Source organism: Lathyrus oleraceus, chromosome 7 (assembly GCF_024323335.1).
Source record: "Lathyrus oleraceus cultivar Zhongwan6 chromosome 7, CAAS_Psat_ZW6_1.0, whole genome shotgun sequence".
Lineage (NCBI taxonomy): Eukaryota > Viridiplantae > Streptophyta > Magnoliopsida > Fabales > Fabaceae > Lathyrus > Lathyrus oleraceus.
Window position 1 is genome coordinate 210,846,742 of NC_066585.1, and position 16,403 is coordinate 210,863,144.

The 16,403-nt window shown below is 35.7% G+C and overlaps 2 protein-coding genes across 2 annotated transcripts; both read right to left on the reverse strand.

The window, feature by feature from the left end:
* Positions 1-1,257: 1,257 nt before the first annotated feature.
* LOC127102975 (uncharacterized) lies at positions 1,258-2,657 on the reverse strand. Its single transcript, XM_051040281.1, has 3 exons — positions 2,549-2,657; positions 2,313-2,429; positions 1,258-2,219 (listed from the first exon to the last, which is right to left on the reverse strand). Exons 1-3 carry the CDS (start codon positions 2,655-2,657, stop codon positions 1,258-1,260), a joined length of 1,188 nt encoding a protein of 395 aa, XP_050896238.1.
* Positions 2,658-8,556: 5,899 nt separating this feature from the next.
* Positions 8,557-12,653, reverse strand: LOC127100400 (uncharacterized). The gene is made up of 6 exons (XM_051037552.1): positions 11,556-12,653; positions 11,182-11,276; positions 10,960-11,082; positions 10,018-10,836; positions 9,694-9,910; positions 8,557-9,411 (listed from the first exon to the last, which is right to left on the reverse strand). Exons 1-6 carry the CDS (start codon positions 11,848-11,850, stop codon positions 8,930-8,932), a joined length of 2,031 nt encoding a protein of 676 aa, XP_050893509.1. The 5' UTR covers positions 11,851-12,653; the 3' UTR covers positions 8,557-8,929.
* Positions 12,654-16,403: the final 3,750 nt, after the last annotated feature.

The following is a 16,403-nucleotide window of genomic DNA, read 5'->3' on the forward strand; positions in this document are numbered from 1 at the left end:
TATTCCACCTTGGCTAACTTTTTATGTGAGCTTCAAATGAAAAAGGTTCCTTCATCAAAGTTGTATTTCTCTCAAAGTCCTTCAAATTTGTCATAAATTTGACCTCATTTGGATTTAATATGAAGGCGTTATTCATTTTTGAAGTTGAGGAAAATCACTTGTTCAATGGCATTAGTCCAAAATGACCTATAATGTATCCTCATATCACATGCATATAAAAGTTGAATTTGCTCATCCTCCAAACATCGAAGTTGAAGTATACATCTTGAATTTGATTGTGCAACTTGTAAATCTTTCATATCATAAAAATTGAGCAAGTTATGGCCTTGGGAAGTTGACCTCCAAATTAGGGTTTAGACAAAATGACCTATAATCTTTCACCATAAAAAAATGACTTTCCAACAAAAACTAGCTCTAGACATCAACATAAAAGTTGTTTGTAATGTCATTTAGAGTAAATTTTCTCTTGGAATCATTTTCATATTACACAAATTATAGGAGATAGGGTCTAGGGAACCCCAGTTTTGATCAGATGAATTCCTCTGGTCAACCACCATGAACCAACTTGCTAGCTTGCCATTCTCTTGACTTTTGGGACTCATGTAGGATCATATGCATAATATGATGGAATTTGAAGTATCCCTTGAAATATTTGATCAATTGGTGAAGAAACTTGTTGAAGAAGTTACACAAGATACCCAGGTGAATTAGGGTTTCCAAGGCAAACCAATACCAAACTCTTGATGATTTCTTGATCCAAATAACATGTGAAGACCATGGGGATTCATATATGATGTTTGGAGCCATACTAAACCAATTCTTGATTGAGCTCCTTTCCTTTAGGGTCTTAAACCCTAGATGTGAACTTGATAGATGAAAGGTGGGCACATGCTCTACCTACAAAAGAGTTAGTTTATACAAAGACATATTTTTGGTATTTTGGTTAGTAAAGATGATAAAATACAAAGTATGATAAAATCAAATATGCTTGGTGATCTCTCCCAATGCAAACCCAATGAATGAGGGGTAAGGATGATGCCAAGATGTGATCTCAATGCCAATGCATATGATGAGATAGCATGAGGGGTCTTAGGGTCAAAATTGGGGTCTTACAAACTCAACTTCACGTTCAGGCGGCAAATTGCTAACCTCATCAAGAAACACTTCAGGAAAATCATGAACAACTGGAAATTCACCCATTGTTCCATTTTCACTAAGCTTCGAACTTGCCACCAACATAAACACTTCAGCACTATCTCACACAGATTCATTCACTTGTTGAGTAGACAAGAATAAATCACCTTCCTCCTCTGGCTCAAGAAAAAGAACAGCTTTCACAAAACAATTGATATAGACATGGTTGGCCCTCAACCAATCCATTCCCAAAATAACACCAATTTGACTAAATGGAAGACACACTAAATCAACTTCAAAATCTTTATCACAAATATTCAAACGACATTTTAAACAAACAGGTGAAGTAGTCACGGAACCCATTGTCGAAGTATCAATAACCATGCTTCCACACATAACAAATAATTCAAGATTCAATCTCTTAGCACAATCCAAAGAAATAAAAGAATGTGTCGCATCGGTATCAATAATAGCAATCAAAGGCATATTATTAATAAAGCACGTACCTCGAATCAATCTCTCCTCGACAGAAGTATCAACACCGGACAATGCAAACACTTTCCATTTGGCTTGCTCCTTCTTCGGCTTGTTGCAGTTGGTACTAATGTGCCCTTGCTCACCACAGTTATAGCAAGTCACATTCGAACCAACTCTGCAATCAAAATATTTGTAACCTTGCTTGCCACACTTGAAACAAGTCACATCGCCCTTAGGACACTCGGGAGCACGATGTCCCTCAACACCACATATGAAGCACTTGACAAGAGTGTGAGATCCTCCCCCACTCAGCTTCTTACCATCACCAACTTTCTTCTTACCATCATACGACTTCCCTCGGAATTTCCCTTTTCCTTTCTTATCATGCAAGGACTTGTAATGAGCAGCACTCTCACGGCTATCCTCATCATAGATCCTACTCTTGTTAACCAAATCAGAAAATCTCATAATTTGTTGGTAACCCATTTCCTTCTTGATATCAGGTCTCAAGCCATTCACAAACTTAAGACACTTGGATCTCTCAGCATTAGCAGTATTGTAATGGGGACAAAATTTGATCAACTCCTCAAACTTTGCAGCATACTCAGCTACGGTACCATTACCTTGATTCAACTCAAGGAATTCAATTTCCTTCTTTCCACGAACATCTTCTGGAAAATACTTCTCCAGAAAAGCATCACGGAAAAGTTCCCAAGTTACTTCAATGCCATCTTCATCAAATCTCTGAACAGTTTTGCGCCACCAATCCTCAGCTTCTTTCTCAAGCATATGAGTGTCAAACTGCACCTTTTGCGCATCTGAACAGTTCATAACTCGAAATATTTTCTCAATCGCCTTCAACCACTATTGATCTTTGTCAGGTTCATGAGCTCCTTCAAAGTTGGCGACTTGTTCCTCTGGAACTTCCCCAAAGCACGGAACTCATCAACATCACGCTCCCGATCACCAGCATTCATTTGCGGAATGGCACCGGCCAACAAGGTCAATGTCGCCGCAAGCGCATCATCATTCCTTCCAGCAACCATCTTCCTGCTACACCAATCAAACAACCACAACAACAAGGGTTGTTAAACAAACCGTACCGATTGTGTCATACACACAAATCAGATACAACAGAATCAAACAAATTCATAACCTGGCCGAATGACCGACTGTGCTCTGATACCACTAATGTAACACCCCCAAAACTACTACTACTCAAATACAACATACAATTGCATAATTAGAGTAAATTAAAGCATGCATACACGAGGGCGTCACATTTACTTCTGCCAGAAACAACACATGCCATGGTCACATACAAGTAACACGAATTATAAATCACAACCAAATAACCAACATGCAAACTCACACAGCGGAATAACATCTCTCTTCATAAATGGTAAATAGTGATGATTCCCATAAATCATCTACCAGAAAATATCTTTTTGGGCTCTAAGGCCTATCAACATCAAAACCAACATATCCAAATAACAAGATAAAAGAGAGCACAACAATATCTCTCAACATCAAAACAAATACAAATAATCCCATAAACCCAAGTGTTACATGACCAGGGCACTATAGGCTACCTAGTCAAAACACAACAAGAACTAACCTCCGAATCTAATCCTTGTGTGAAGCACCACTATCTCCAGTATCTGAGCGATGTCGCGATAGAACATCATTCCAACAGAAGGGTGAGAATTCAAATCATTATAGAAAAACATAATAATATGAAATGTATAACAATCATACATATATTATTAGAATCTGTCACGCTTCATACAAACATGCATCATATCATCTTATTAAAGAATCACATGTTTACCATCATACAACATGGCTCAATAATCCACAAGTATTCATTTATAAATACTAAACGATGTACAAAAGTCATATTTCACAATATATCGATTTCATGTACATATTATCATCCATCATCATTTATAAATCAACTTCAAATATGTATACAACTTTCACATGATTCCATAATGTATACAAGTCACCATTTCATCACATATATCACAAATATGTACACATATCACATCAACAACACATCAACAATTCATATCAAATGGATCACCTAAAATCCAAGTATATGCATATCTACCAAAATCATATCCACACAATCATATCACATAATCACATGAACAACAATTCACACTGACACGTGCAACTCAATGTGTGACTCAATGCGGTATGCATGTGGATCTCATCCGTTATCATTTCCGGCTTGCCGAGCGTCTCTCAAATAGACTAGATAACCACCTCTAAAGCTTGATTTGTCCTTAAGCTTTCAAACCCCATTCGGCGTTAGGTTTGGGACAAGCAAATAATCTGCGCGAGATTACCCAACATTGCCTCTTTCATAGACTCATGCTAGTGTAAGTGTGCAACAACAACAAGACTCGTGTAATTAAGACGATCGCAACCCCTTAATCATACATAAGCAGACCACATCCAACATTTGTACAACATACACCTAACATGACTTCAATCCCAAACAATACATCAAATAGCATTCATCATCTCATCACAACACATTAACATAAAGCAAACAAGTCAATTCATGTTATTCATCAAATTCACCAATTCACATCATCACATACATAATTTCAAGTATTATGTTTCTTCACAAAATCCACCTAAAACCATTCAAAACATGTCAAACAATAGAAAACATGTCATTCACATTCACCACACACACAGCATACATCCATATTATGATTCTTTTGATAAAATATTAATTTACTATTATCAAAATGAATATCACGTTATAGATAATATTTTTAGCTTTGTAACGGTCCAAACGGCACCTCAAATGGAGTTACGGTTCAAAAGTTATTGAATTTACAAGTTTTTCAAAATGCTGTCAAAAACCAAAAAAATTGTTGTTGCGAAAATGCTGTCAAAACCCAGAAAAACTGTTGTTGCGAAAATGCTATTGTCCAGTATAAATTTTCATCATAAAACCACATTAATCCACATTTTTCATGAAATAAATAGTTGTACAACCTATATATATCATATAGCAACTATTAGGATCATAGAAACAAGATTCTAAGCTCCACTAATTTTCACCAAAATCATAAATCAATAATTTTCAAGTGAAACTCAAACATGCAATTCTACACCAAATCATGTTCTATACACATACCTATTCATGGAAGTCAATATAGAAACATCATAGCATAACATAAACATCAATTTCATGGATTAAAACATAAACATGTGTTAGGGTTTCTCAAAAATCAAAATCCTCAAATCCTAAGTTCATGATATCCAACCCACATACATTACATATATTATGTTTACCCATGATCACTTGAAATCCCATCCTTACCTTAGTATAGATGAAATCTCTAGGTCCTTCTTCTTCTAGTTTCTTCTTCTCCTCTTTCTCTTCTCTTCTCTTCTATTCTCTCTTCTTCTCTTGTTTTACAAAACTAACTTTAATCTCTAAAACCCTTACTATCTTTTTAACTCGTAATGGACTTAACCCATTTATCCATCCATTCTAATTAATTAGGTCCATTACTAGACAATTATTATTTCTACTCATAAAATTCAATTATTCAAATAGCACATATATTCAAATAATTCAAATAATCATCAGAACACATATTTAATTAATTAGCACACTAAATAATGATTAATTAAAATAAACAACTAATAAATAAATACAGAAATTAAATCGGGGTATTACAATGGCTTCTTCACAACTTCATCCAGCAAGCTGGGCGTACGTGAAAATATACCAATATTGGTGCAAATACTTGAAGGGAAAACCTTATATGACCCTTTTCTTTCATCTCTTTCGATGTCATTATGGTCATGTGACTCGGACAAGGGGTAGAGGGTTAATTTCTATGGCGCCGAACGTATGAGGCTTTGGGACTCTTCCTGAGTTCCATCCTTTCGAGGATCGGTTAATTTTAGTTACCCCTAACCACCCAGATGCTCACACTACTGTTTGTGATGTTGGGACCGGGGTGGAGGGTAGATGCCGTTCCCCAAGTACTAGACAGAGAGTCACTTCCTTATGGTAAACGAGGTGTATGTATATAAAGAGGAAAACCTTTCCACGGAAAATGTGTATTAGAATAAACGACTGATAAGCTTCATTAGCGGCTTGGGTTATTGACACACCACAAGCGTACGACAATATCAAAGTAGTAAAATAAGTATCGTCAACAGAGACCAGAATTCGAGTACCATTTTTCGTTGTATCGATGTTTACCTTAGATGATCAATGTTTGAGAATTTGTTTGCGAGAATTAAAATCTTAGTTTTTCTTACAATATAATTTAAAAAATAGACTTAGAACTATGAATTCTATCTATATTACAAACCAAATAAATCAATTCTCTCAACTGTGTTTTGGCAAATTAAATTTCGAATGAAATAATAGAAAAATATAGGTTATATATTCTTTCAAAGCATACAATCGTATCCTTCAAGAATTTATATTTGCATTTATATGTGCTTTCTCAAATAAGTTGTCAACCTATTTGTCTGATTTTTAAGTTCGGATATCAGTCTTCACTTTTCAGTTCTACGATTGATATCTGAAGTTGTCTCTACTTTCATAGAGACATTCGTTAAGTGCATAAAAATCAGATTGTAAAAATGAAAGTTGGTAAACAAAGTTATGAGACAATTCATTTTACTCATCCAAGTTTCGAATTTTGCTAATAACGAGAATCATTAATTTGTAGAGATAAATAGAAAATTCTCATAATGCATACTTTCGTTGGTGCATTACCGTATTCTGAAGTAACGAGTTACCTACTTTCGCAATGTGTCTTGTTTATTTAGAACCCTTTAGACATAATTATTCTTTTTTTAAATGGTAAAGCTTCTCTCAATTGATCCAAGACACTTTTGTCGCCTCATATACAAATTTTCAAAAATTCTAAGTCGAGCATCAATTATACCCTTTCAGTATATAATTAATGCATAACTCATTTCTACTTTCGTAGTGAACTTAATTATTTAAAAATAAAAATTGAAACAAACATGTATGTATCGTTATACAGCTTAAATCAAGAAACTTACATGATGTCTATTTTCTAGACGGTCCCCATGTCCTAAAGATAAAAGCATAGATATTGATACATGAATATGAACATAATAACAATGTATAAAACTAGAATTAAAAACCTAAAATGTAGTGTATTTTGATGCAAAAAGATGCTCCAAAAAGACTTTAACAATGATAGAGCAACAACACTTGCAAAATATAAAAACGCATAAAAAATAATAAAGTACAAAAGTATGCTAATATGTAGAAAATGGCTTGGTGTTTTTCTCAATTTTACATGGCCTTATATAGGCTTAAATCCATAAAAAAGAACCAATTTCGTGTAAATGAGGACTTATGATAAAGAGAAACAGCTTAAACTGTCAAAATTTGAAGGGTCGTCAAAACGACAGTTGTAAAAATGGAATTTGAGGTTGGCCTCTGATGCATTACGGCTCGTAATGGCCATTACGGGCAGGTGGTAATGTTGGATGTTTTTGTGAATGGGGCTCAATCACGGCCTGACAGTAATGGGCTCTGATTTTTGTACTAGATAACCTTCTCTTGAGTTGTCTTCACGCGTTAGCTCTGTTTTAACTCCATTTTGACATGGTTTATTATTTTTGTCTGAAATCTAAAGAAAACACAAATACATAAGTAAAAAAAAAAAGCACAAAAACGGGTTCAACTACTTTAAACCCCTGGTTCTCAATTTAGAGAAAACATGGAGTACCCAATCCTTTATAAGAATCACATTTCCATATAAAAACGACAAAAAAATCCCAAAAAGAAAATAAAAATCAAGTTTGTATTTAGAGGATGTAGAAGAAACTCACCTGGAAGAAGGAATCGCCATAAATAACGAAGAATTAGGTATGAAGCAACTAAGAAGGGACTTCAATGTTTAGAGAAAAATGCGAGAGAATTAGGTATGAAGTTACATTTCCCCGCAACGAAATAAGTAAGTCTATTACCTATGGGAGAAAGTGTCTCATGCCTATAAGCACTAGGGAAATGATTGAGGTACGTCATAGTAAATGACAAAAGAGGACAAGTAACCTCATCCAAAGTCTAAGAAATAGTTTGAAAATCAAGATCAATATGCAAAAATAGAATATAACACAGGAAAAAGAAGTTTGATCCACATCACACTTTAGGACAAGAGATAATCAGGACCAATAGAAACTAGGAAATCTCAAACTCCAAAAGAAAAAGGTAAACAAGAACCGTACAAAACTATAAGTCATACCTCAACAGTGTTGGAGCAGGCTTGGGGACAACTATTCCTAGTCGGTCTTGGCCCCAAAATTGATCCAGTGAGAATGAGCACAATATAGTCGTAAAACTCAAAAGATAAAGATGTTTATGATAAGAGTGACGTCAAGACGATGACATCCGAAAATAAAATATCTATTTCGAAATCGGTTATCGAGCAAAAAGTTCTAAGACCTATAAAACAAGCATAGACCTTCCCTAGGAAGCATTTGATCCATACATGAAATCAAAATAGGGTCATCAAATAATAGAACGAATTATATGCTAATATTTGTCAACTTGAACAACTATGATTGAAGTCAAGGAATCTTAGATATCAAATCAAGACACAGTAGTTTTAAAACTCTATATCTCACACATATCTAACAAGCATTTATTTGGACTTAAAAACCAACTATATTCTCGTCCGAGAATAAGCTTCCTTACCGAAAGGACAAGATCCCAATTTAGATATCAATTGTTTGAAATGGTACATGTTAAGCTCAAATGATTAATATCAGTCTTGTAATAGCTATAAGCAAAATATAACTTACCCAAAAATCAAAGACAGTGCTTTTAAAATGTGCTAATCATCATATAAAATGTGCAATTACCCAACAATATTTGTCTCTTACAAAAAAAAACTACTTTCTACAACAACCAACTGAAAGGACAAAAACAAATACTTCTACATTACACTCACACTGTACATCTATAAAGCCAACTAAAGAAGTTAAAAACCAATTAGCTTCCTCATATCCCTTACAACTACTATTTACATTGCATTCTACCAAGACTAAAATTGAAACACATTACAACAAACCATGACAAGATGACAAAGCTCTACAATCATCACAATTGCCGTCGCAGTTACATTGCAAACCTTTATATTACAGTAAAATACAGACAAATGCAGCCGATGCGTCTTTAATTGCAGTCATGATGCCGTTCAAAGACCGTTATATTATGGCCAGAACTGCAGTTGGGTCCGCGATCTAACGTCTGTCATATGTTTATGCATCATTTCGGAAAAAATGATCACACTGCAACTTCCATTAGTTGTGCACCTTTAAAGTCAACTCCAGAAGTCTCAATCACCTCCACATCCCTACTGTCACTATAATCATGCTTGTTATCATCATTCTCACTGTTGTCTTTATCATCATTACAACCCTTATCTTCGATATCGACAACTTGAGTATTTTTTTCTGAAGGAGAATTATCATTTTGGAGACAAATCTCATCTTCAGCAACATCGCAGCATACAAGTTTCTCTTCAAAAATATCGAGTTCGTTAGACTTCTCACTAGCAGGAATGTCGTGACATGAATTAGCAAAACCAACAGAGTCTACGTCTTTAGCCATAGATGGAGACATGGAGAGACTTGTGTTAAAGCTATCAGAAGTTAATATAGTTGGGGTTATATCAGGCTTTGCCTTTATACTAATCCACGTGTCATCGAACCAATCTCGAGATATTCTTAAATCCTTTTTATGCACTGTCATTTGCAAGCTTTCACCTGATACCGCAAAAAAAGTCTGTTACAAATTGAAAAAAACTTATAGAAACAGCTTATGATTCGTCTATAAGTTATGTCCAGCTAGTTTCTATCAGTTTTCTAAGAAAACTGAAAACAACTTAAAGCTTATATAAAAAAAGTTTCGCTCTACTTTATCTTTTGTTATAGAAATGGCTTATAGAAAAGTACTTATATGATAAACTTATAATTGTGTAATTAAGTTGGTTATCCAAACAGGGTCTTAAAGAGAGGAAACAAAAAGATAACATCAAAACAGCATACCAGGAAAGTAGACTTGAACACTGTTATCGCCACAGTTCTCAATTGTAGTTACAACACCCTCCCACCACCCATCACTCCACCATGCATCAACGGCAGTTCCGACCTCAACAATCACTTCTTGTTCTTCAAAAGGTGGAGCTGGCCTTATCGTCAATCGGCCAGGTTGTCTCATCCCAAGTTTATCAGGCTTGGCCAACTTAAAAGCAGGGATCCACTCCTAAAAAATGGAGATCAATATAAAAGTTTTGAATTTACGTACATATTTAACGATAGTTCCAAGTAATAACAAATGAACATTAGAATATCTCAAAGGTTCGATTATACCTCAAGATTTCCACTTCCATCTTCATCCTGAACATCATCATATAGGACTTTCAGCTTTTTCCGAGCAACCTGTAAAATCGTACATCTAAACCAGCAGCCTCGGATGCCACTATCTTGACAGAGCAACTCTATCTTGTCATCAACCTTGAAAATCGGGTTATACCAATGTTGACATTCAATCGGTTTTAGAGAAAGCAATCTCCTATCTGGCCTCACATAATTCACAACCTGGAAAGTTTGATATCCCATTATTTGATTACTTCTAATCAACTTCCTAACCCCTTGTCGACCGTTACAAGAAGGAGGAGAATCCTTAACGCTTCTACTCCTCTTGGCTCCGCGCTTTGTATCGTTGCCGACATCCAAATCTTCATCTTCTCCTGTGAGGCTGTTGCTGTGAGCCTCCGCGTTGTGGATACTATCAACTTGCAAGGAAGAAAGAGCTGGCTGAGTATAGTAGCCACGCAGTTTACTTAAGTCGAAGGGCTTGACTTTGTTGCCTTTTAATTGCCTAAAGCACAAATGTATTCTGTCTATTGAAGGGGGTGAAAAATAAGGTGTGCATTTTTCGTAGTGTTCACGGGTCAAAACTGTGGCAGGTCCGTCAACACACTCTGCACTGATGACTTGAGAATACGATGTGATGAAAACTTCACGAGGGTGAGGATTTCGTACGGGAATTGCACCCTTGACTTCCTGATTATGATGAAACCACCGTACTTTTACCTTTTTCTGCCCCCTTCTGTCTTCGTACATATCGTCTAAATATGCAACATAATGGTTCTCTCCGTTGCCCATGACAAAAACAAAGGACTGAATCTGAATGTTAGAAAGATTGTCATCGTGAGATAAGAAAACATCTAAATATTATGTTTGAATCACAAAGGAAACATATTTAGCGGGCATGTCGCTCGATTTATAGTTCAGAGGCTCGCTTCTTACCCCTATTTGGATGCCATTCCTGCAAAAAGCGGGATAGTGCTTGAGTTGTTTGCCACATGTCCACGCAAGTCCCGACCAAACGATGTCAGAATTGGATATTTTGTAGTTACTCTTTGGAATGTCCTGAGAAAGAGGAGTATGCGTTCATCAAAATCATTATCGGAAATGATAGATGAAAAACTGAAAGTAAGAATAAGGAAAAAGAGAAAAAAAGGGATGTACCTTGTCATCCACCATTTGTGCAGAAAGACCGGTAACTTCTTTAACATCACCATTTGTGATCTCATGAGCTAGTTCCAAATTATGAGCAGGCCTTACTGAAAAATGAAATCCAAAAAACTATTAATTTACTTGAACATTGAGGGTTTGTTTGGATCGCCTATTTGAATTTATCTACGAGGCCTAAGTATTATGCACCTCTCCACTACTACAAATAATGGCACACAAATTTATCGAACCACGTCCATATTGCTAATGTTTCAGACAAAAGCAAATATCATTTGATCAAATCCCATAAAACCATACAGATCATTGTATCCAAAAAAATTATATACGGAAACAGGTGGTCGGATTAGAAATAAGATTTATTGACTTACCACTTCTATCGCCCTGCAGATGCTGCTTTGATAACATCGATGTCAGCCAGTCGACCACCTCTCTTCTAGATCTCCATTTAAAACCCGGTGGAAACGAACCCTCCATTCCGCAGATTTCAAGGAAATCCTCAGCAATTACGTAGCACATGTGTCTAACACTCCTCTCGGTGCCAACAACTGCAAGGAATGATTCTCCAGCAGAATCCTTTAGGTAATAGTGAACCACACGATGGCCGCGCTCTTGTGAAACAAATTGTTCTTTCCATTCAACAAAACACGAACCATCGACCGTCATGTTGAAGAGAATACCACAACACCAGATATAGGGTCCAATCTAGACCCTTAATTTATTTGTCCAAAAGTAACAACCTTATAACACAATAACATCATCATGACAAACAAATAACCCTCTGAGCAACCTCAGTTACCTTACGACATAAAACTAACCAGAACCCTCAAAATCACAGTACAATCTGGAACCTAAATTACACATAAATACCTTTCCAAATGATATTTAAAAAATAATAATTAGAATAAATAAACTCATAAATTAAAAAGGATTTAGCAGTCAAAGAAAAACATCCCTTAAATCTCTAAAGCCTCACAAGAGACAAGATCCTCTGCAAAAATAGAAGATCATTTTCAATTATCCAAAGCCACAAAAAGAAACTCTATCAGATCAGAAAAAAAAACCTTCTGGAAAACTGATCTAGATGATGAAAAACCAGAAGAATATTGAGGTTTTGGATGCTACCGAGGTGACAAACAAAGAAATGGACCAAAAGGGTGTCCAAATCGAGAGGATAAAAACAAGTTTACAAGAAAAAAATTGAAACTTTACAGCATGATATTGAGTAAACGAGCTGGTGTTGAGAGTGGAAGAGTGGAGAAAAAGAGGGTTGGTGTGGGAATGGTTGAGTGAGCGCGTGGAAGAGAGGGTGATATTAGAGATGATGAAGAGGACGAAAGATGGTACCTTGGAATTGCCATAGACATGGAGGTGGGAAAGGAGAGACTTGCAAAGGGAAGTAAGATGTGCATCCAATGTAGGGGGAGGTGTTGGAAATAGAAAGCAAGAAGAAGTGGGGACCTGTTTTTTTTTTTTTGTTTGAGTTAATGTTTAAATAAAATAAGATAATTTATATTTGGACATCAAAATTTGGAATTTTTTTTTTATATATAACTATTATTTTTAAATTAAATATCAAAATAATCATTTTTAAGAGAAGTAGGTGAGACAAATGACTTATGTATGTAAGGTTTACACCTAGGTATCAATAGTGGTGGTGACCGCATTACATACATGTCACCTAGGTATCATGTGGCTACTTCTTTATTTTTTACTTCATCCGTCTTATAATGAATGACTCATTTGGAATAAAAAAGTATCCCAAAATGAATGATTCATTTCAATTTTCAATATATTTTTTCTAATTTTACCCTCTAATTAATATTACTTTCATCATTTCTAATACATGATAAGGATACTTTAGTAAAAATGTCATTCTCTCTCTTTCATTTATTCATTTTCTTAATTTGTGTGAAATAGTCAATTGGATCACTCATTGTGGGACGGATAGTGTTTTTTTTAAGTTATAATTAAAATAAATTAAATAAAAAAGAAAATTAAAAATAATTCATAATAACATCTTATAAAATTCAAATACGCAATTGAAAATAAAATGAATGATCCGCCCGATTGAAATGTCCTCATGTTCCACATCTCGGTGCATTAGCATTCCTTTGAGGTCTCTCGCGATTTCCTTGAGATATTTGGGGTATTTGAGTGTTACCCTGAGAAAAAGATGGTTGGTGTGAGGGTCCTGAGGTATTTGATATATTTGTCATCATTTCTCCCCAATAGTTAGGGGGTTACCGCCAACGGCAGTGCCGTAATTTAGTTTGGTGCCCATGTTGTCGTAGTTAGGTCGTTGTGGTTGGGTTATGAGTGGACAGTATGGTTGGTTGAATTGGGACATTTAATCGTTTTGAAAATGAAGCAATGATTTTTGTGGTGTAAGAAAGTCATATTATGGTTGGGTGCTTTGGCAGGGGGATTTTGGGTGTTCATTGGTGGGGGGCTATGGAAGGATGGTGAATCGTATGAATCATCGGGACTATAGTAATATATTGTAGGGGTATGTGGTTGTTGGTGGTATGGTCATGCTCTTGGTGTTATGTTTAGGTGTGTAGCATGTATCGGTTGCGAGGTTGGGTGTTTGGTGGTTGGGTGTATATGATATGGTGACATTATGAGGTGGGTCGTTGGGTTTGGGTGGATTGACATTGTTCTTGAGTTTGGTAATGGTGTGTGGTTGGTTGTTGTGCGGGGGTTGTTGTTAGGCGTGTGATGAGGAAACTCGTTAGCATGGATCAATTAAATACCTCGGCTCAGACATAAATTGTGTCGTTGTAACCGACATAAACCAATTTACATAATGTTGATTTAGTCTAGCACCTTGTAGGATTGGTTTGTTTAAGATGTGTCAACGTCGATTCTTTCAATGACGACACATCTCTTTAGCAAAGTCTCTCCAATCGGAATAACCCCATTGGGCATCGACTCATTATTGATGTCAGTCTCTCAAACACGTCGGAGGGTCTGTAATTTGTTGTTGCATGCTGAACTACAGTTTCACACGATCACTCTGGTGTATCTCCACAGTAGTGAACCTGGTGATTGGTGTTTTTGTTGTCCAAACTACAGCAGTATCAAGGTTAACCTGATGGTCAAGACCTAGATACGGCTTCTAGATAAATTGTATAAGAAAAACACATGATTGGAAAATTTGTAATGTGGTAATTTTTTTAACCAAATTTATAGTTGTTTAGTTGTAATACATTGTCTGGTCCAAGGTGGTCTAAAAGATTGCGATAGACTATTATAGCGTGTTTGGGACACTTTTTATAGTTCATCCCCAAAACTGACCACCTAAAACGAAAAGATTGAAAATATATTAGTTATAGTTAGTTGTAGTATAAAGCCTAACAAATTCGAATATTTAAGATAAATTTATTTTGTTGCGAAGGGGAATGTGATGGCTTCTCATTGACCGAGGCGAGTGACGACATTCTCGACCAACCCCATGCTTGTAGCAAAAAGGCGCAAAAATAAAACGTACGAGTATTCTTTTTTGCATTTTTACACAATGAATTATATAGATGGGACAAAACAGTTGTGTCATACCCTAAAATTTTCCATCCCCTTTTCATCTTTTCATTCAACCTTTGACTTGAGATTCATCTGTATACATTAATTTTTCATTCATATTCATTCATGTTGACACTAGATAATTGATCATCATAGATTCAAAGCTTATGGTTGGCAAAGCTAGGGGTTGGTTGTAGATCAAAGTCCAAGAATATGACATGGCTCTTCATCTGATCATCTTGGGAGTGAAACCCTAATTTGCTTGATCTTTGAGATGTGGATTCAAGGAGACTTCAGTATGGCATTCCGCTGAGAAGCAAAATCCTAATTCTTGATGATGTGGCTATGAGACCTTGTGGAGGCTCTTTGGGCCTTATCTTGACTATCCAACCCCTAATTAGGGGGCTAATGCATAGGGAACTTATTTGTGGAGCATCATGCTTGATTCAGAGACCTTGATTAGAGGGTATACATCTTGAAACCCTAATCAGGGAGTTTTGGTCCTAATGTACCTTGTGGCTTGACTTTTCACCTTGTGTTTGTTTGAAACCATAATTCATTATGAAGAGATGTTTGACTATCATATCATGCATCATCCATCATCAAATGCTCTATGTGATCATGGAAATCATCCAATTAACCTACATGCCTACATGGTTGAGATTTCATATGATTCAAGGCTTGGGTCAAGCATCTAAATATGCATCATACTTAACATTTCCTAAGTCATTGACTTAGGTCTCTTGTTGCTTTCAAATTCACAAGCCCATGCTCCTTGATTCATGAATCATGATTGCACTAGGGAGTTGATCTTTTGGTCCATTTGTTTGTCATTAATCCATTGTGATTCATAATGGCTTCTAATTCTTGATTCATCCATGCATCCTAGTCCATTTCATTCATGTGATTCAGATGTTTGATTCATTCATATATCAAGTTTGATTTTAAATGAGATTTGTTCAAAAAGTCAAGTTTGGTTTACATTCAATTCATAGTCATTTCATTCAAATAAGTGCTCATTCCATTCATTCATTAGTGCATACATAGTCCATTACAAAAAAGAAATAAAAATATTACATTTTTAAAAAAAGTTTAACTTTTGGTCAACTATTGACTTTTTGGTCAAGACCAAAGTCAACCATTACACACTTTTATCCTAAAGTTAATTTTAAATACATTTTACATCCATATTTGATTTCATGAGGTTCTTTGTTGTGTCATGACCAAGAATTCCACATTTTTTCATATGATGCCATAACCATGGTCATTTTGCCTTGAAAACCATGTCTTGCCATGTTTCCACTCAAGTCATTTTACTTTGCCTCATGCCAAACATGCTAGCAAAACCAAACATGGTGCATACAGCCCAAACATACAATCTCATGCATTACATGGACATTGCTTAACCTAGAAGACAGGGTGCATTAATGCATCATATCATTTGCAAGCACATGAACTTAGCCAAATTCCATGTCTGCTGCAGTAATGCTTTACATTATACCACCATACTATCATCATCAGATCATGCCAAGATCCTGCACATGAGCTGCTAAGGATGTCTGCAATATAAATTATTTTATTCTTAGGTACCCATTTTATGGGTCCTTTTTTGTTAGTTTCCATGAGTTTCTTACAATTTTGGGTCTTTGAGCAGAAGGATAATCACATGGTATTTGAGCATGATACTTAGGTTTCAG